Here is a 22,728-nt window from a genome sequence, read left to right as displayed (position 1 = left end):
AGTTTTGTTTCTATTTTGGTAGGTAACTAGAAGACAAATTTTATCTTGTAACTAGTTTCTATTTTAATGTAGCTAAGAGTAGGGATTGGGTACCATATTAAGATAGTTTCTAATTCATTGGAATGCAATTTGTAGTGGTTTCCTTCTCTAGGGGGGGATCTGTAGTTACTGTTATTAATAAAAGAGGGGCTGCATACTACACCCCACAATTTGAAAAATAGAACTTGGCTGGAGCCTGTTGCTGTGCGAGACAATGGTGGTGGGTGAGATGCCCTACCGGTTGGTCAGAGATTGACCAGGGCCATAGGTGAGAGGCCTTGTGGTGGGTTGATGCAAGAGCATCACAAGCAAAGAGGACCAAGGGTCAGCCCCCTTGGCTGGTCCAACGTGACCTGATAGGGCCCCTTCAATATCCAGCCTAGCCAGTCCCTTCACCTCCCAAATCATGGACTCCTGGAGCAGTCAAAATTCTGGCAGATTCTTTTGTGCCTTTTCATATTCCAAGGCAGCATTAAGCACCTTTTCCGTTTTCAATATTTTGACTGTAGTTTTAATGTGTTGGGAACAGTTTTCAATGTCTTGGGGGTAGTTTCTATGTCTAGGAGTTGTTATTTATGTATGGGGAATTCCAAAGGGGTTTTGGAATTCTAAGAGTTTCTTTAATGTTATTTTGCTGTACTCAAGGTTTTCACCTCTATATAATGCAAATCTTGGCTGCTCTCAGAACCAGCTATCAACTTTTACAGCATACTATCTGAGTATTTACTTGTGCGACTCAAGTGGGCTTAGGTGAGACTCCTACAATGGGGCAACTAGTGGGACCCTAGCTTGCCGAGGTTATGTGTGCCTAGGTGGGACTCCTATGACTGGGCAACTAGTGGGACTCTAGGCTGCCACCTATCTTTCTTCATCTTCAACTATCATAATCACCATCATCCTCATCATCTCCACCATTCATTTTCATCATCATCGCAGGTATTTTATTTTAAATCTGGAAAATATTCTCTTTCAGAATTGGTCTTGGCATGATAGCCTTCCCAGGCTACACCATGGCGAGGCCAAAGGATAACGGGAAGATAATGATGAGTGTGAAGAGGAGAAAGGAGAAGAATCTGGCATCCACAGTATTCCAACTCTAAAACCAAAGATAGAATTCAAAACTAACTAGTCTATCTCCTACGAGTCTATCAACATAAATAAAATAGTAAAAATAAATAACCTAACGAACTATATAACTACTACTATCCCTGGTTAGACCAAAAACCCCTGGTTGGACCGGTTTCATCTGGGTTTGGGTTTCCAAACCCAGTCGTGCTGGTCCAACTAATTGAGTGTTAATGCATTAATTCTCCTCCTCTGAAAAGAACTTGACTCCGTCGAGTTTGGACCAGGATCAAAGGGACCATCTGACTTAACACTTTGGAGGAGAAAAGATCCTACTGTGCGTTGAAGTTTGATTGTCGAAAGATTTTTAGCTAGGAGGAACTTCATTTCGAATCCACCGTGTTTGAAGGAATAAGTGTTCTCATAATAACAATGTTAGCCTCTTATCAAACAGCCACGGTCACCCCAGGAGGATGTGACACACCTTTAAGGGTAGAACATCACATTGCACGGTGTTGATCAACCCAACCCAGCAATATGGTACATGAGAAAACATTGATCTTTGATCTTGAGATTAGTATTGTTCACCCACACAACTTTGTAGGGGTTAGGATGCGACTCTGTCTTCGAACCAAGTGTGCGGGCAGCATCTTCAGAAATAACATTGGTACAACTACCACTGTCGATTACCATGGTGCACAGACTGTTGTTGCATCTCACTCTGGTCTGGAAAATACTATTTCAATGCCAATCATCCTCGTCAGAAACCTTGTGTGTAGCCAAAAGTGGACGAAGAACGTAAATATGTTGCGGCTCTCCATCACCATTACTGTCATTGCTTTCACTAGGTTCACGATCCCACTCTAACTCCAGAAGTGCTAGGTTGTTCCTCTATTTCTCTTCTGAAGCAGTAGCCATAAATTCTTAATTATTAGCGAAAGCAACCAGATGTTTAGGACACTGAGTAAAAAAATGGCCATACCCTTTGCATTAGAAGCACTGTATTTCAGCCTGCGGCTTCATAGAAGGTCTGTCAGAACCACAGCGAGGTAGAGAATAAACGTGGTTTGGCCTCAAAGATGCCATAATGAACTGCTAACCTGTGTCTTGTTGAATGACTTCCTTTGGGGAGAAGACTGTTGCTGACTGGAACTATCACTGTTAGAGAAAGTATTTGTGAAAGTCTTTGGAGTGTAAGGTCATTTCAGACTTTCTTCTACCTGATATGCCACCTGTACAACGTCCTCCATTGTAAGCAGTTGACTGGATGCTAGCACAACACTGATCTGAGGGTGGAAACCGTTGCAGAACTGTGCTACCATTACCTCCTCATCCAACTAAAATTCAGATCCAGTGGCTAAAATAATAAAATCTGGCCAGATACTCCTTCACTATCATGCTTGCTTGTCTCAATTGTGCAAACTTGAGGTTCATGTGCTGTGTGTAGTTGGTAGGCAAGAATCTCTGGGTCATGGCTTCACTCATCTCAGCCCAAGTAGTGACTAGCGCAATGCCTCGATCCCATTTCTGTTGCTGGTGTTTGATCAACGCCGTGCTCTTCAACTTAGCCTCTGCAAATAAGATCTCTCTGGCCTTAGTCAACTGTACCATCTGAAAAATATCTCCAAACTGTGAACCCAGTCAAGGTATTATCTAGGTTGTTATCTCCTTAAATTGAGGACGTCCAGATTCGCTCCTGTCTGAGCTCCGTAAAGATTATCATCATATCGACTAACTCCATATGATGGTGGTGGTGGTGTAAGATGAGACGGGCCCTGTGGAATGGAGTTGGAAGAATCTCCAGACTGCATAAGACTCTTTCAGAAGCCACCGGCCGGTCAATAGAATGCATGGATGCCATCATTGTCTGTATGGAACAGCTGTGCTGAGGGTATCAACACGATCTGTGAGGTTGGCAATCTCCATCTTGCTTTTATCTTTATAGGAATTAAGTTGTTGGAGAATATTACCATTGGCCACTATGGTGAGAATATGGTTAGAAAATCCAAAATTGGTGGCGATTACAAAGTTTGGGAACCCTATTGGGTTCAATTATGGGCCCATACAAAGAGTAGAAGGTTCAAATCAAAAGGTTAATGGAAAAACAGTAAATAAACTGAAGTTTATAAAATAATGGCAAAATTGTAATTAAAAGGAATCTTAAAGGGATATTGGGATATAATAGTTGGGAGGGGCAAGATAAGGTTAAGAGATGGAGGGAAAAATAGGAATGAGGACTAAAATAAGGACAAAGTAGCATATCGGCACATTAGAGGTGTATAATGGAAAAGTCAGAAAAGGGTTAAAAGACAACTCACGATAGAAGGTTATCTTCAACCTTCAGCCACAAACAACACAGTGAGAGCTGGACATGTTTGTGGTGATGGACTTCTCTTGGAAGAGCCCTAACCGGCCAGAAATCACAGGGGAAAGTCGGTATCGTTGAGACCTACTGGTCACACTCATTCAACAGTTCAAATTGGGAAGGAAAAGATCATTCTGAACTCTGCAATTATGATCAAATAGCAGCTGCTGGTTCATTCATGGTTCCAGCGTGAAGTCTCTCAATAGGAGGGTTGAATCGGGTGGAGGCTCTATGAATTTGGGTTGCCCTAAGGTAAGGACTTAGCATAGGAAAGAGGTTGAAGGAGGAAGATGGAGGAACTTTGGCTTTGATACCAAATTGGTGGGGGCCACAGGAGAACAGGAAGATAATGATGGGTGTGAAAAGGAGAAAGGAGAAGAATTTTGCATCCAGAGTCACGCTACACTTCTGGTGAGCAAATTCAATAAACTTTCTATTCCACGTCTAAAATCTGTCTTTGATTACAAGTATATAAAGAGAAGAAACAAAGACCCCTATTCCAATTCTAAAACCAAAATAGAATTCAAAACTAACTAGCGTATCTCCTACGAGTCTATCAACATAAATAAAATTGTAAAAGGAAATAAATCAATGAACTAAATTGCTACTACCACCCCTTGTTAGGCCAAAAACCCGATTTGGGCCAGTTCCGTCTGGGTTTTCAAACCTGTTCGTGCTGATCCAAACAATCGAGTGCTACTGCATTACCTTGGTCATATCCTTTTTTCTTCTTCTTTGTCTTCTTCCATATTTTCTTTTTCTGATTCTGAAGTTCAGTCCTACGCATACCAGCAGAAGATGTTTGCTTTTGATTTATCATTGTTTGAGGACTACTGAGACGATCTTTCACTGTGGCCCATGTTCCTTTTATGTCTGAGATTGTTTCTTTCAAAGGAGGAGGCCTGCGGTTCCATTTCGTGTGTTTTTTTTTACTGCTACTTGAAGGCATGATAAGACTGTATCTAGCCATCAGATTGGAATGGAGTGTTGAGGATTTGAATGGCTGTTCCAGCACCACCATCATCCTGAAGCTCTGCAACATCTGACCTGATGTAGATCAAAGCATAAAGAACAGGACCAAAACAGAATTTATATATAAAAAAAAGTTACTGTTCACATGACTCTGTTCACATGAATAGTGTTGTGGGGCTCAATATCGACAGCTGGCTTGGATGAGATGCTGCCAATATTTGTTAGCGTACTATCTATTAGTTCCTATTTTCTTGTATTTTTATTGAGTCAATAGCTAGAGTTTCTATTTTCCAGCAAGTTTCTATTTTTATGTTAGTTTCTTTGTTTTTTTTTTTTTTTTTTTTCTTTTTTTCTTTCAGTTTTATTGGCAGCCAAGCAATCTCCCCACACTATTGGGAGTTGCTAATTTTGTAACCATTGATGAGTTGATTATAAATAAGTGTATGTGGCTGGTTAGAAAAGGGACGAGATTGAAAGAGAGCTATGGTTGGAGCTGTGAGAGGCAGTGATGGTGAGAGACCATGGGTGAGAGGCCAAGGATGAGAAACCCTGGACTGAGAGAGTCCCCTATCCCCCCTTCCATATCCCTTCTTCCTCTTTCATATGTAAACAGAAAAGAGCAATAAAAAAAATTCAGTTACTCAATTTTATTCTTCCTTATTTTATTGATCCTGCCGCAATCGATCTCCCACTGGTTTTGCCTGATTCGAGGTCGAGTTTGCATTAAGACCTGCTGACAGTGAGATATCAATGGTTGCTATTTTCTGTGTGAGTTTCTATTCTATGAGTTGCTGGTTTTTGTGAAAATCTGACCTTCAGTTTAATGGGGGGTTTTAGATCTCTATGTTCTGATGAGGAATTGTTGGTAATTTGGAGATGAACTGCTGTGTTGATGCATAGATATTGATTAGTTTCCAATTCTGAAACCTTTGTAATATCTCCACATCCAACCATTGGATTGAAGCCATACTTTTAGAGGTTGAAGGACTTGAGGAAATCTAATTATACTATTAATTTGGGACTGATCTGAGTATTGGTTTGGGGGATATCACCTACCTTGGTCTGCTGGTTGTGCACCTGTACGATTCTGTTGTGGGTAGGATTCTGAATTCTACGATGATGTTAGATTGAATCCACAACTGGATCTTCATAGCACCTGTGGCGGGGTCCAGCTGTGTCCAAGATTCTTCATGAATTAAATAGAAAATATGATCTTAAATAGAATGGAAACACCATGTAGTTGGAATCAGTGCTAGAGAGTAATGTTCTGTAATAGATAAGGCATATCTTAAGAAGTGTAAACTTTGGGATAGGAAAATGGCCTCCTTTTAGATTTTCCTTCCTTCAAGAGAATGACTACATACCCTTCTTGCTTGATTATTTATTTCATCCACTCCAAATCTTTACTTGTTAATTTTAATCCTCATTTAGTCGTTTTGAATTCTTGTTTTATGCTTACAGGGAGCTTGTAGTTCAGTTCAATGCTGATGTAGCTGATGGGATGCAATGGAAGTTTGTTCCCACACAGAGAGAGGTGCCTTATTTATCTCTTAGCAGCTATATTACCTTCAATCCATATGTTGGTTCACCTCTGGAATGACTTTGTTTTCTATTCTATAGGTAAGGGTCAAACCTGGAGAAAGCGCTCTTGCATTTTATATGGCAGAAAATCTTAGTTCAGCTCCTATAACGGGTGTCTCTACATACAATGTCACTCCTATGAAGGTACTGACTTAAATCTCTTTGTTGAGTTTGACTCTCTAATCTCCTTTTTGAGTAGATTACCTTTTTTTTACAATTAGATTGTTGCATGGATAGTGTCTTGTTCTATCAACTCTGTATTTTGAGTTGAGTTTTTTTCAATTTTTGAGAACTAATTTAGCTTTGGAGTTTAGTCTAGCTGTGTCAACCCTGTGTTTAGAAAATACTTGCTGATGATAAGAACCCAAGCTTGGATTTCGGTCTAGATTTCATGGTCAGTGAGGTCAGACTGAGTTTGGCATGTTGAAAGACTCAATGGATTAAACCCTGAATAAAGAAAAAGAACCATAATCACTTCTTTCCCTTTTGGGACACAATGGAGATAACTACAACTGGATAAGGCAGGTTTCTGGGCACACATATCAACTCATAAGATATTAACTAATGAGGGGGTTTAGTATTATGCCAGTTCCCTTTCTCCACCGCCCTGTGTTGGGGGGGGGGGGACACAGAGACTCTTGGAGAGTTTCCTACCTTTCCAGGAATTTTTTGATTGATTCTGAAGGGAACAAGAGTCCAGTACAAAAAGATAGACTTATTTTATTTACACCATATATCCCAATTAGTGTGATATACCTTGTCAAAAATTTCAGTTTTTTCTTGTATCCCAGCTTCCACTAAAGCTTTTGGAAACCAAAAGGGGATCTACTTATAAGGGGGGAAAGGAAAAGAGGGGGAACTTTCTTGGTGCAGATCAAAAGAAGATCTGCTATTGTGGAGAGAGAGATTCCATTATCAATTCATTGTATTTCATAGCATATCAAACCACTAATTTATGGATTAACTAACCCCTCAACTTTCTATTCTTAACACAACTCACAAATTAGAAACATTCCTAAATTCCTAAACTTGAGAACAAAGGAATCTGAAAATAGAAACTATTCTAAAATAGAAACAAATCAAAAAAGGATGCTAACTGAAAGGAAACTGACCTAAATATTATGACACAAAATACTTAACTAATAAGACTATAAACTTACTTAACAGCACATGAGACACACACAATTTTGTCTATATACTTAATCCTGTATATCCCCTTATATCCTAACTTTTGAGCTTATAAAAGAGGTCTATTACAGTGATAAGCCCAAAAATAAAAGGCCCAAGGCCCATAGAATCAAACCATAGGCCAAAATAAAGTATTCCAAGGCTTAATTGGCCTAATTTTTGCGCTTAATTGCATTACTTTACCAACAATTGTTGCGATCTGTCAATTGTTGGTTAATATGTTCAGTTGTTCTCTATGTATCCAATGAACTCATTTGTTAGATAGAAGTGGCTCCAAGCATTGGAGTAAATCTGTTCAGTTTTTCTCACCAACCCACAAACTTTGCAGGCCTCAGAAACAGGCTTTCCTCTTGCCTTGAGGAGAGCTTTAGATGGTAGCACTTTTTTGGATATCAGAGGATACTTTTTTCATCCTTGGTGGTCAGTCAATTGATGGTAATCAAAGTGTGTTTTGCGTGTTGATTGGAGTGAACCCAAGTTCCCTATTTGACTATGAATTGACACATGGCGTTCTTGAGTCTGGGACCCCACTAGATGTGGTACTGCACATTGTTAAATTGCAAGGAGAGCTCTCCATTCTGGTATGGCAGTCAATTAAGGCTAAAGCTAGCCTCAGAGTCTTTAGAAAAATGCCCTAGTCAATCCAAGAAGGAATTTCTTTACCATCCTTTACACACAATAGCAAAACTATACTACTGAGAACAGATGTGATTTCCTTTAAGTCATCTTTTGTACAAGTGGCCAGATGAAAATTTGGTTTAATCCCCCTCGCCCCCTCCTAACATCTAACTACTTATATCTGTAGAAACGGTTCTCTATCTATCCAATGGACTCATTGGCTTCCATAAACCCTACGCATAGAAAAAATGAATAAATCACTCGCCTAGAGATTCTTCCCTTGGCATTTTAGCTAGAGGAGCTTTTGCCACTCACCCACCCCCCCTACTCACACACAACCTAAAAGGAAGTTGAGTATCATCATTCTCCCATTCCTTTGCTTCTATGTGCACCAAGCTATTGTGGAAGGTCTTTTGCTGGAGAAATTACAAATTTTTGACTGACCCATCTGATTGATTTTACTCAATTAAAATTGGGTCCAGACAAGAATATGTTGTTCAAAATCCAGATTCTTATAAGAGTATCTCATCCCAATTTAAATTAGGTAGCTTTGGGTTTGGCAATTCAGACATGTCTACTTTTTTTTCTTTCCTGTTAACAGCCCTTAGAACTGAATGCTTGAGTGATTCTATCGATCACCCAAGCCCCTTTATTTATATTAACTTGAAGTAAACTGATCAAAGTACAAATAGGAATAATAACACCTCAGTCCTAGTCCTACTAGGAATTCCTAATACAACTAGGAATGCCAGAATAGGACTCAGCTGAGGATAAAACAATAAAAATAAAATAAAAGAAAAGAATCCAATATGACTAGTACTACTCCTAACATGACTAGGACTAATCCTAATCAGCTAGGACTAGTAGGACTAATCCTAATCAGCTAGGACTAGTAGGACTAATCCCAATCCAACTAGGACTGCTTACCCCAATCGGGTAAGCAGCCTATTTCAACACTCCCCCTCAAGTTGGAGCAAAGATGTCGATCATGCCCAACTTGACTAGATTAGGATGAAACAATTTTCTAGATAATCCCTTGGTGAAAATATCAGCAAGTTGATCCGCAGATGTCACAAAGGGAATACAAATCAGCCCAGCTTCTAACTTCTCTTTGATGAAATGCCTATCCACCTCAACATGCTTGGTACGATCATGCTGTACTGGGTTGTGTGCTATGCTGATGGCAGCCTTATTGTCACAGTACAACATCATAGGAAGACGAATAGGAACACCAAGATCTTGTAGCAAACCTTTAAGCCATAGTAACTCACAAATACCTTGTGCCATAGCTCGAAACTCAGCTGCGGCACTAGAACGAGCAACCACATTTTGCTTCTTGCTACGCCATGTGACAAGATTTCCACCTACAAAGGAGCAATACCCAGAAATAGACTTCCGATCAGCAGAACCCGCCCAATCAGCATCAGTGTATGCTTCTATCCGTAGATGACCATGCGTAGACAAAAGAATTCCTTTTCCAGGAGCTGACTTCAAATAGTGCAAGATACGAAGAACAACCTCCATATGAGAAGAGTAGGGATTATGCATAAACTGGCTCACAGTACTTACGGCGACATCAATGTCAGGACGCGTGTGTGAAAGATAAATCAACTTCCCTACAAGTCTCTGGTACCGGCCTTTATCAACAGGCTCACCCTCTTTCTCCTTGAGTCGAACAGTAGGGTCCATAGGAGTATCTGAAGGATGACAGCCTAGCAACCCGGTCTCAGCCAATAAGTCTAGGACATACTTCCTTTGGGAGAGAAAAATGCCTTTAGAAGATCTGGCTACTTCAATCCCAAGAAAGTATCGTAGTTTTCCTAGATCTTTAATCTCAAATTCTTGTCCAAGGAAGGTCTTCAACCGTCTGATCTCATCACCATCATTGCCAGTAACCACTATATCATCAACGTAGACTATAAGAACAGTGAGTTTTTCACCAACCCTCTTTATAAAGAGTGTGTGATCAGCATTACTCTGCTTATAGCCCACGAAATCATGGCCTTGTGGAACCGCCAAACCATGCTCGAGGTGATTGCTTCAGCCCATAAAGTGCGCGCTTGATGCATATTTTTCCTTGGTTTTCACACAAGAGAACCCTGGTGGAATGTCCATATACACCTCCTCATCCAAGTGTTCCATTTAGGAAGGCATTTTTACATCTAGCCCGCAAATCCCATCCAAGGTTGATCGCACAAGATAATAACACACGAACAGTATTTAACTTTGCAACAGGTGCAAAAGTTTCCTGGTAATCAATGCCGTATGTCTGAGTGAACCCCTTGGCCACGAGTCGTGCTTTATACCTATCCACAGTGCCATCCACCTTCTGTTTCACTACAAACACCCATTTACATCCAACGGTTTTCTTCCCAGGTGGAAGAACCACAAGCTCCCATGTGTTATTTTTCTTCAAGGCGTCCATTTCTTCCATCATAGCTGCCTTCCACTTTCCGTCTGATAAAGCTTCCTGCCAATTGTTAGGAATACGAACAGAAGAAAGAGAGGAAATAAAGGCACGAAAGGATGGGGAAAGGGAATCATAAGAAACAACATGAGATATGGGATGCTGAGTGCAAGTTCTGACACCTTTGCGAAGAGCAATAGGTAAGTCAGGATCATTACCAGGTGGAGAGGCAGGTTCTGGATCCGGGTTCGGCAATTGGATGGGTACTGGAGCAATAGTTGATTGAACCTGCTTATGTTTCCTTGCATAGGTCTTCACATTACTGGCATCAATCCTCCTCTGAAATTCACTAATAGTCCTTTGGATAGGAGTCTGGACCGGGGTAGATTGCTCCCCCTGAATAGAAATGGTCTCCCCGTGTAGGAACCTCTTCCCCTGCCTCGGGGGAGTACTAGGGGCAAAGCTGAACTGGTTCGGACTCATGGAAAACAGATCAAGTGGAGGTGGAGAGTCAATAGTCAGCACATCTTCACTAACACTCTCCCCCGAAGAGGTGGGGACACATAATATGGAACATGTTCATGAAAGACAACATCCATGCTGACAAAAGTCCTGCGGGATGGAGGGTAGTAACATTTGTACCCCTTTTGGGTAGCAGAATAACCCAAGAAAATGCAGCGGAGGCTACGTGGGTCAAGTTTACCAGGGGACCTTGTATCCCTAGCATAACAAACGCATCCAAACACCTTAGGTGGGACTATAAAGGAAAAAGAGCCAAGTAATAGCTCAATAGGGGCTTTTGAAAGAAGAACCCGACTGGGCAGCCTATTAATTAAATAGGCTGCAGTAAGGACAGCATCCCCCCAATAAAGGGAAGGGACAGTGCGAGCAAACATAAGGGCCCTAGCCACCTCCAGGAGGTGGCGGTTTTTTCTCTCAGCCACACCATTTTGGGCTGGAGTGTCGACATAGCTGGTCTGATGGAGGATTCCATGTGCAGCAAGGTGTTTTTGGAACTGACCTTCCATATACTCTTTCCCATTGTCACTCCTCAAAATTTGAAGAGTGGCATTAAACTGGGTCTTAATCATTTGATGAAAGTGTTGAAAACATAAAAAAACTTCACTCTTTGTGTTCAGAAGGTAAACCCAAGTGAACCTAGAATAGCAGTCAATGAAAGTGACATACCACCGATGGCCAGTCAGGGAAGCTTTCCTACTAGGCCCCCACACATCAGTATGAACAATATGAAATAAGGAAGAGGATCGTTTATTAGAAATAGGATAAGTTGAACGCGTTTGTTTAGCCAAGACACAAGGCTCACAAAAAAAATCTTCCTTATTACAGTCTTTAACTAATGCTGGAAATAAATTGGATAAAGTACCTAAGGGGGGATGGCCTAGTCTAGAGTGCCATTTATGTAAATCAGAAGAGAAAGATGCCGAAGGCAAAGCCGGAGTAGGATCGCCATCAAGCAGGTACAATCCGCCATGCACTTTACCCGATCCAATCGTCTTCCCCGAGTCCAGGTCCTGAAAAACACAGTGAGTGGGAAAAAAGGTCACTTTACAATTTAGGGATTTAGTGATACTGCTAATGGAAAGAAGGTTAGTTGTAAATTTGGGAATATGCAACACAGATGACAGTGTAAGGGAAGGAGAACAACCAATGGATCCTTTCCCTGAGATGGAGGAGAGGGACCCATCAGCAATTTTGACTTTATCCTTACCAGAGGCAGGAGAATATGTATTAAAAAGGCTAGAAGAACCTGTCATGTGATCAGTAGCACCGGAGTCAATGATCCATGGAGTGGATACTACTGATGCACAATGACCAGCAAAAGAAATACCTGTACGGGCAAAGAAGGAACCTGAATTGGCGGCAGACATAGTAGAGGCGTTGATGTGTTCAACATACGACGCAAAGCCGGAGTTCTTCCCGGAGAAACCAATGTCGTGAGCGGGAGTTGGAGCTACACTTTCAGTATGATTGGCTTTGTTTTTAGACTTAGCACGACCACGTTTGGCCTCAAAATCGGTTGGCTTTCCATATAATTTCCAACACTGAGCCTTAGTGTGATATGGTTTGTGACAATGCTCACACTTAACAGGCTCTTTGGTAGTAGAAACAGCAACACTGTCAGAAGAAGCAACAAAAGTGGGGCCAGCAGTCTGTAAGGCTGATCTCTCAACTTTGGGAGTAATCATCATGGCAACCCGTCGTGTCTCTTCACTGTGAACATAAGAAAAAGTCTCCTCTAAAGTGGGGAAAGGAACCCGTCCAAGGACTTGCACCCTAATAGGATCATAGTCATCATTGAGGCCAGCCAGGAAATCATAGACACGGAATTGGTCTACATAGGTGTGGTAGGCAGTAATATCAGCAGTAGTAGTAGGCTGAAACCGAGCATAGTGATCCAATTACTGCCATAAACATTTAAGGGTAGCATAGTATTTGGTGACAGACATCTCCTTCTGAGTAGTGGTTTGGAGTGTCTTCCTGATTTCATAAACCTGAGCACCACTTCCTGAACGACCATAAGTGCCCTTGACAGCTGTCCATATCTGTGTAGCAGTGTCAAGGAGAAGATACTGACTAGAGAGGTCAGTGGTCATAGAGTTCAGAACAAAGGACATTACCATTGCATCATTGGCAGCCCATTTAGTACGGGCAGCACCTTCTTCAGCTGGTTGTTTGGTGGTGCCAATGAGATGGCCAGTGAATCCCCTACCAGCCACAGTCAAGGATAGTGATCTGGCCCAGATTAAATAATTCGTACCATCAAGCTTGATGGCAGCAGCATATGCAAGGAAGTCATTCCTAGTCTGACCATCCCCTCCAGAAGTAGCAGTAGTTGTCTCTGAATCACCCATAGTTCAGGTAGAAACCGATCCACAAAATTGAAAAAAACACAAATCTTCAAAAAACTGAATCAGATCTGAAGTATGGGTTTTGAAGTGGCAGCAATTTCAGCCGTCTGAATAGGCTGAAAGATAGATCGAATGATCCTCCAGTAGTGGGGAAGAAGTCCTCCAAAAAATAGCTCTTTCTGATGAGCCAATAAGAAACCCTAATTTGATCAGAAATTAGGTAAAAAACCTGTGTTTGGAGAATCCGCAGGTCTGGATCTGAATTATACTTGATCCAATTCTGCAGTCTTCAAATAGGGAAGGTAAGAAAATAATCTCCAAAAAAAAGGAAAGATCAATCTTCAAGTGTAGGAAGAACTTGATCTTCAAGAATGGAGGAGATCTGCCGGCAGAATTAGGTCATACCAATAATCTTCAGTCTTCAATGAGGTAGGATTGAGGGCAGCATCTAAATCTTCATCAGATCACCTCATAGTTGCTGCCCTGAATGAGAGAGAGGAGCCGAGAGTGGTGGAGAAGAGAAAACCAGAAACCGTGGGGAGGGGAAAGTGAAAAATAAAAAACAAAAAACTGAGAAAGCTGCTCTTTAGATCAGAATTGGCTTTGATACCATGTTAACAGCCCTTAGAACTGAATGCTTGAGTGATTCTATCGATCACCCAAGCCCCTTTATTTATATTAACTTGAAGTAAACTGATCAAAGTACAAATAGGAATAATAACACCTCAGTCCTAGTCCTACTAGGAATTCCTAATACAACTAGGAATGCCAGAATAGGACTCAGCTGAGGATAAAACAATAAAAATAAAATAAAAGAAAAGAATCCAATCTGACTAGTACTACTCCTAACATGACTAGGACTAATCCTAATCAGCTAGGACTAGTAGGACTAATCCCAATCCAACTAGGACTGCTTACCCCAATCGGGTAAGCAGCCTATTTCAACATTTCCAAATTAGAATATTAAGACAGTGAAAATAATATTTTTTATAAAATTGATCATTATTGTCAGCTTAGTTAGTACGAATTTTATCTATCCCATTTTGATTGCAAATCTTCAAAATTTGTTTTAGCTTTAATTATACTCTCAATTATTATCAACTGTAGATTTAATAGTAAATATGATACATCCAGAGAAACCAGATCAGACATGGACAACCCTGATTTCTGATATATGGACATGTCTCTTTGTCTGGATTCCGGTTTCAGACCTGGTCCAGGTCAGATGAATATATGTAAACATGGCAAACTTTTCAACCTGGACCCAAATTTGTCCAAACTTTTGCCACCCCTACCTCTGGCCCTCTGCCACATAATCTTAAGATCGTACATGAATCAGTGCTTGCAAACTTGCAGAATGATAGCTGTTCAATGATTTTGTATGCTTTCCGATGTTTCCTCCATATTTTTTCTCGGAAAGGAAAATGTTGTAGTTCAAAAGAACAAGAAGGCTCAGATTTATCACCTTCAACGAGAACAGGTGGTTATGGATCCAGAGGGGAGGTCTATTGAAGACTATTTCAACCATCTCACACAAAAGTGGGAGGGGTTGGATCACTATCAACCTCTCACCATGGATCTGGAGGTACTCAAAAACAGAAAGGAGCAACAACGTGTGTTCGAATTCCTTTCTGGTCTTCCCCCTGCCTTGAGTTGCAGTGTGTTCAAGTCTTTGCTAAGAACAATCTTCTGACAGTTGAGTGTTCACACCTTAGCTATTGGTTATAAAGGTATAAAACCAGGCAATTCTCAGAACAGAGTTCAACATCGTCACCTCATCGAGGAAGAAAAGAACCGCTTGAAGTGCAGCCACTGTGGAAAACGAAGGCACAACAAAGATCATTTCTGGATTCTTCATCCACACCTGAAACCAGCCAAATTTCAGGAAAGAAGTGCTAATCTGGTCTCTACTGAGGGGGAGCATGTTCTGAGTAATGGTGGTGCTTCCATTGACCCCCATGATAATGTTATACAGGAATTGTCTAATCAGCTGTCTTCTTTGAAAGCTTCTTTCAGTTCTTTGGTGAAATTGAATAGTAGCACCATCTCAGGTATTATAACCCATGCATCGGATAACCATTCCCAGTTTGTTCCTTCTAGCTTCTGGGTTATAGAGACTCAGGAGCCATTGATTATAAAACGGCTAAGCGTGAGGAATTTTCTTCATTCATTCCTGTTTCCAGGGTGCTATTACTCGGAATGACTTAATTTAGTAGGCTGTGGAAATACTCTTTCCATCTCTCCTTAATGTCCACATCCCTTACTAGTACTCTACTGTCTTCACTTTTAATACATCTAACATGGTCGAAATCTCTACTCTTCCTTTCTCTCATTCTAGCCATCTTATAGATAGCTTTTTCCCCTTCCTTGTGTTCATATTGTTATAAAGAATTTCATGTTTCTTCTCCCTTGCTTTCCCCGCAATTTTCTTAGCTTCATTGCTCGCATATACCCTTTTGGGTATCGTTATTTCATTTTATTTGTTGATGATTTTCCTGGAACCACATGGGTGTACCTAATGAAAAGTCGCGATGAGGTTCTTTCAGTTGTTCAGATTTTTTATAAAATGATGGAAACTCAGTTTGGAGTGACAGTCAAAGTGTTTTGTGTCGATTAGGCTGGAGAATATAAAAAGACAGCCTTAGTCATTTTTTTGATGAACATGAGGTAGAAATTCAGTTTTCTTGTACTGATACACCTTAACAGAATGGTGTATTTGATAAAAAAAATCGTCACCTTCTTGAGGTTACCCGATTTTTATTTTTGGCCAGTTTTGGGGATGGATGTTCTTGAGACATATTGAGGGGATACTGTCCTAACAGCTGCGTACATGATAGCCTATTTCTATTCTTGCTGGGAAATACCCTTTACAACTTCCTAAACCTTCACATACCTTATTGTCCTTACCTCCCAAAGTGTTTGGTTGTGTGGCCTTTGTTCATATGTTGGATACTCATCGTGACAATTTAGGTCCTCAGTGGGTGAAGTGTGTTTTTCGTTGGATATTCTCCCTCTCAAAAGGGATATAGATGTTATTGTCCATCCCTGAGAAAGAGGTTTGTGTCCAAAGATGTCACATTCTTTGAAGATCTACCTTTCTTTTCTCCGGAAAGCAGATTTGTCCCATCTCCCTCCATTGGAGATTCTCGTCTTCCAGTTTTGGTTGATTCATTGATGTCGTCTCCATCATATTCCTCTGTTACTATTTCTACAGATCGTCCGCCTATCCAGGTATATACTTGGTGATGTTTTGGTGCAGATACTCTTGCTGTCCCCCTACTGCTACGGGTGATCACCATCCTCTCTTGTCTTCATCGGGTGCTGCTCCCGTCCTCTCTTCTGATTTCTCCTTATTGCGATAGGAAAAGGGGTAAGAACTCGTCTTCCAATTGAGCATTTTGTTTCTTATCACTCTACCATTTTCCTTGAAGGTATTTCTTGCAGCTGTCTCCTTTGTTAAGGTATCTGATGCATTGACTGATCCTAAGTGGAAAAAGGCAATGGACAGTGAGATAGTTGCTCTAGAAAAACAGTATACCTGGTCCCTTACTCCTGTGCCTGATAGTAATAATGTTGTTAAGTGCCGGTAATGTAGGACAGGGTTGAAGGTTCAACCAGTTTGAAAACAGGATCTGGAATCAAGGTAATTGGTTCAGTTCGATGGGTTAAGGCTGGGATGGTTTGATAGGTTAGGGTTTAGTACAAAGGTGAGGTTTAGTGTGAAGGGATAGGTCTGGGACAGTAGGAAAGCCAAGGAGTTAAGCAAACAAATCTGCAGCAGGGTTTTCTTCTCTGCTGATTTGAGTAGCAGGCTAGGAAATAGGATTTTAATGGGTTTTAGGGAGATTTCTTGCGGAGGCTAGTCAACAGGTCAGAAGGGGCTGAAAGGGGGATCAAGTGGAGCTCTTGGATGGGGGATGGATGCTCAAAAGATGGATGAAAAGTGATGGCTAGATTGGGCGGGGGGTTGAGGGAATGAAATTAGAAGGTTGGGCTCAAAAGAGAAAGTAACCTTAGAACAGTAGGTTGGGCAGCAGCAGAGCAGCTCAGTTGAAGGGATGAGGCTTCTAATGACTTGAGAACTTGAAGGGGATGAAGAACAGCAACTGAAATCAACCTCCTGGGCTTCCCACCGCAAGGAGTCAATTGGATCATACACCAGTTCCTTCCTCCATGGATCAAACACCAAGGAAAACTTCAACAGAGGCAAACATGCATAACAATAGTAGTTGAGAATCAAAATTGTGGCCAGGATGGCCTCTTGGGTTGCTTTTATAGATTGCAATGAAAGAGAATGGCAAGCAGTCAAAATTAGAAAGTCTCAAATTAGAAACTTCCAACCTTGACCCCTTACTTGGGTTACACGACACTACCAGCCCAAATAAATCATGGCTGATGTGAGATTGACTATTCTAATTACCACTTATATAAATAAAAGACTCAACTAAACTATGGGACCCCCACTTAAATTGGGCCAGCTGAACCAACTGGTTCACTGGTTCATTACAAGACTCGACAAATAAAAAAATAGGCAACCCAATAAAATACACCCTTGGTTCTGCATCAGCCGGTAGGTGTTTAATGTAAAACATCGTCTTGATGGCTCTAAAGAAAGGTCTAAAGCTCGGTTGGTTGCACAGGGCTTTACCCAAATTGAAGGTGTTGATTATCAGGAGACATTTGCTCGCTTGGTTCTTTTGTCTATTGCAGTTGATAAGTCGTGGCCATTATATCAGTTAGATGTGAAGAATGCCTTTCTTCATGGTCACTTACATGAGGAGATTTATATGGGTCTTCCCCCGGGATATTACAGTGATGTTCTTGCTGGCTATGGTTGTTGTTTGCATAAGGCGATTTATGGACTAGTCTGAAGTGGAGAATCGCTTGATGGCCCATGGCACTTGTGAGTTGATGTGGCTCTGATATTTGTTATCTGATCTCGACATCATTTTCTCTTCTTTGATGCCTCTCCACTGCGACAACCAAGCTGCCATCAATATTGCCGCAAATCCAGTGTTTCATGAGAGGACAAAGCACAAAAAGGTTGTATGTTCGGTACGGTGATCAGCTTGCAGACATTTTCACCCAAGCCATTGGCATTGCACACTTTCACTTGATCGTTGGCAAGTTGGTTGGTCTTGATTTGTACGCTCCAGCTTGAAGGGGAGTGTTGGAGTTATTAGCAAGGGATGTACCATTCTCTCTTTCCGAATTTTTGTATTGCATGGTAGGGGTATTTTCACCTTTGGCTTCTATATATGAATGCATAAATAGGAGGCGAGTGGGTCTATTTGACCTAATCATGAATCTCTTTTTTTCTCCATCTCTTGCAATTTCTCCTTTCTCGTTCTTTCTTCTCTTACAGGTTTGAGAGTCTCTATCTCGTTCTTTCATTAGCCTTCTCTACAGTAGGTGAGATACCTACATATCTTCCTATCTTTTTCTTCTTTTTTTTTTTGTGTCTCTTTCCTTCTTCTCTCTGTTCTGTTTGTTCTTTATTGTTTTTCTGCCTACTGACTCCTGTGCTTCTTTTCCAGTTGCAGATCAATTGTAGTGCAAGAACCTCTTTGAAACTTTACATCGATTTTCCTTTTCAGAACAACATTCTAATCACTCTATAAGTGTGTGGCAGTAATTTGTTTTGTTCTATTTATATTTCTTTCTAACCCTCTTGCTGCTACAGTTTAGGTCTATTCACTGCTCTGCAAATATTCCCCATCAGTTCACTGTGGTGGGGTTGGAAGCTGCTGCAATCGACTTGCTACAACTGCCTTGCTTCCTTTTACCTTCTAATTTCTTTATTTCTTTCCATTTTCCAGGCTACTTACTAATTCTGTGCTTACTAAATCCCTTGTTTCTATTCTTTCGTTTTTCACTTTCTAAAGTTTGTTAGTTTCTATTCTCATTATTTCCTGATCTGTTTTTTTTTTTTCTAAGTTGATGACTTTCTAGTGATGCAGATTCATCACCCAAATGGGCTTATTTTATTAGGAATAAGTCTAGGGTTGGGATATAGACATTTTGGGCCTTTGTTCCCAAGGGTTTTCTATGTATTAGGCCACTTTAGTGGGCCTGGAATAGGGGTATATAGGTTGCATACGGGATTAGCCCAATACTTAGTCTTATTTTTGTGTTTTTAACAGAACCGGTTCAAATTGGTTGCATCCAATTGATTCAATTTAAGTGATCATGTGACTTGGTTAAGTGGTCATGTGACAACTTAAGTGGTCATATGATGTGAGTTGGGCTGGATTAGGACTCTATAAGTCCAGCCATGTTTTGAATCTATTTCTTTTAGTATTTTAGTTTTCTAGTTAGTTTAAGTTGCCTAATAGGTTAAGGATTAGGTTAGACCTTTCTTTTTTAGTGTAGGAGTCTAATTTTGAGTCTTTTATATAAGGTTATAAGGGGGCCAAGTATTGAATACGAATTTTGATTAATAAAATCTTGTGAGTAATATCAAGGTTGCCTTATGAGTAATATCAAGGTGAAGGGATTGGTGGATCTCCAATCGACTCCTTGCATCGAGAAGATCGGGCGGGCTGCTACTTATCTCCTTGCATCTTGTAGATCGGGAGACCCCATTGTTCATCTTCAAAGCTGCTGTCATTGGAGATCTCTTCAAATCCAGTAAGTTTGAATCTGAACTTTGTTTAAACCTTCTTCTTATCACTCCTACCCTAACTAGGATTCCTCCATAACTTCAAATCTGTCCATTAGTTTCAAACCAAACTTTCAGCATACATCTCTTACATCATTATTGACACTCGATCCAAGTTTCATCAAACCCCCACCACCCTAAACCCTAGAATCCCCTACTCCTACCTCCATTAGGAATTGTCTCCAATAACCTTATCTTGCGGTCCAACTCATCTAACCTTCTTCCATTCACTCAAACAGCATAAAACCTATACCATTAGACTTCCTTACACCTGCCTATCATTACCATATAAGACAACCCTAACCTAAACCTAACTTCACCCTAATTTTGACCTAAAATTCAATTCTGCCCAAAATTGCAGAATTTCAAAACTCATCCAAACCCTAACCTTTTTATACCATAATAGTCCTCTAGACCTACCCATTAATACCCTATAAATCCCTTTCCCAATATCCAACCCTAACCCTAGGAATTGACCTAAATCCTAGTGCTGTCCATTCGAACCAGCAACCCCTTTTGTTATTTGATCATGTTGTTTGGCTCCTAGTTGGTCTCCTACCTATCTAGGACTACATAATCTAGTTTGATTTAGGAATTTTGTATTTGCTGTTAGTTGTTATCCCGCCTTGTTTTGACTGGTTCATTCCTAGTTTCTAAACCGAATATTGCTGACTTTCTAAAGTTCTGGAATGGTTACAGTCAAATCTCAGTTACAAATTCTGATTTAGCCTACTTTCTAATTCTGGAACTGATCTTGAAATCAGATCCTACCATTGGATTGAGAGATCTTTTGAGGCTGTAATCCCTACCATCTAAGTGTCCTTAGACCAGTAGCATACACCCATTGGGTTTTTGGTTTGTGAGATATTTCAGATCTGTAATTCTGGTACATTATGCCCTGTGATTATGGTCATTGCTGGAATTCCTATTTCACCCTTGTGTGACCAAGGATTCCACACTAGAAAATTTTGGTGAAATTGATTTCTTTTTCTAGGGGAATAAATGAATTGGGAAGGGCACTTATTTTTTCTCTCTTCTTTGATAAGCCACTTTATCTCATCCATCAGAGCATTTAGGTGAGCTGGATTTTTATCTAGAATAATAAGGCTGTGTTTGGTATCCATTCGTCGATTTCGCATTCTTGGATCATAAAAATAGTTGTTTCTATCGTCTGAGAATGCAAAATTGACCCAGAATGCATACCAAACACAGCTTTAATGTATTCAAAAAGTGCTTTTTGTCTTCATCCTGGAATGAATAGTTCCAACCATATTCAGTTTCTTACTTTGTTTGGAAAAATGCTTTGGTTTTCAGCCCCCAAACTGTCCTCAATGATAACTTGAATTGTTTATCGTCAAATAAATGAAGTGGAAAATATCAAACATATTATATTTGTGCTTCTGAAGTTCCATATTAGGTTTTTGCTTACCCTGCAGATATCTCGCAAGATTTTTGAAACTCACAAGATATCGGTCGAGATCTCAACCGAGATTTTGGAGAAATTGCATTCTGGTATTTCGTATTCCATCTTGTCTCGGCCATGTCGAGTTTTATGAGATTACCGAAATCTCGGCGGCGAGATTTTGAACTATGCTTAGGAGATTATGAACCCATGAGGAAAACGTTTCAATGGTTTAGTTAGAGGTACAAGCTAAATAGCAGTAGGCAAATACCATGAAAACTGTTTTCAAGAAGAATTGGGTGGTAACAGGGAATTTAGGCAATCCATTTTTGAGATTTCATATTGAAAGGCTATCAATTTAGTGTATCAGAATAAAGTAGACAAGATTTCCATTTTAAGGAATTGATATTTAGTGGAATGTAAGGTTATATTGACTTGCTTGGCAGCAACTATAGGTTATGATGTGCAGAGAGTTCAAGTTGAAACATTGCACTTGCACTGATGGCCTCCTTACCCTGTTTACATAGATCAGAAAATCATACTTTTTTTACACTTTAGTATCACATTTATATCTCTAGTTAGCAGAACAAGGAGGATGCTTGCCAGAACTGTATTATATTAGCGGACATGAATTACTTTAGGTTTTTGATACTCAATTAAGATTTTTGAATGATGTAATTGAGACTCCATGCAGGCTGCGATATACTTCAATAAAATACAGTGCTTTTGCTTTGAGGAGCAGCGACTTCTTCCAGGGGAGCAAATTGACATGCCTGTAATAACTGGTTCCCATGTTCATTATTTAGGCAAATGACTTCACTTTTGTGATTGATAATGTAATTCTTTTTGCCCAATTTGCAGGTGTTTTTCTACATTGACCCTGAGTTTGAGACGGATCCTAAAATGGATGGAATAAATAACATAATCTTATCCTACACCTTTTTTAAAGTACGTGACGATTAAAGATATCACTGTGTTTGCTGGATGTCTTACTTTCCATACCACATGGCTCATGTTGACTACAAGACAGTGAAGCAAACTTAAAATTTACTCGGTAATTTTATTCTTTCTTTTTGACATTATTTTTTCCCTATTCCTTTACATATATAGTAGAAATTGAAGGTATTAAATTTTATAACTACTGTATTGGGGTGAGATGTTTTCTTCCTTTATTTGCTGTTCTGGATACTAATACTGTTCTTTTCCAAAACTGGCTTTGTTTCTTGAAATCAAGAAAAATGTTACAAGAGAGGAGGTTGTCATTTGAAACTGCAAGATTGGAACCATGGTTGTACTGACAGTTATATGAATGCCAATTCACTTTCAAGAAGCTTCACCTGAGTTTGCATTGTTGTATCATTTCCAATGAAGAACAACCCCAAAATGGGATGCTTTAGTAGTTTGACTGGTTCTCAATATGCTAAGAGTTTTGTTTTTATACTCTACAGCCAAGCAATCACTGAAGCCTTTTCTTGTTGTCTGAAACTTTTCTCATCTGAAATGGTTACAAGTATAGAAAGGGTGTCGTGATTCGTGATAGTCAATTACAACATGCACCCT

General features: G+C 40.2%; 1 protein-coding gene across 2 annotated transcripts in view; it reads left to right on the top strand.

Moving 5' to 3' along the window:
* Positions 1 to 22,497, top strand: part of LOC122645781 (cytochrome c oxidase assembly protein COX11, mitochondrial) — a 38,200-nt gene extending 15,703 nt beyond the window's left edge. For both annotated transcript variants that reach the window (XM_043839145.1, XM_043839144.1), the window contains 4 exons: positions 5,903 to 5,975; positions 6,062 to 6,166; positions 21,863 to 21,943; positions 22,030 to 22,497. In XM_043839145.1, coding sequence (XP_043695080.1) covers positions 5,903 to 5,975; positions 6,062 to 6,166; positions 21,863 to 21,943; positions 22,030 to 22,131 — 361 coding nt within the window. In that variant the 3' untranslated portion in view covers positions 22,132 to 22,497. The remainder of the gene's footprint in view (positions 1 to 5,902; positions 5,976 to 6,061; positions 6,167 to 21,862; positions 21,944 to 22,029) is intronic.
* The last annotated feature ends 231 nt before the right edge of the window (positions 22,498 to 22,728 follow it).

This window comes from Telopea speciosissima, chromosome 11 (genome assembly GCF_018873765.1).
Source record: "Telopea speciosissima isolate NSW1024214 ecotype Mountain lineage chromosome 11, Tspe_v1, whole genome shotgun sequence".
In the NCBI taxonomy this organism is placed as follows: Eukaryota; Viridiplantae; Streptophyta; class Magnoliopsida; order Proteales; family Proteaceae; genus Telopea; species Telopea speciosissima.
This window is presented reverse-complemented; position numbering and strand designations above follow the sequence as displayed.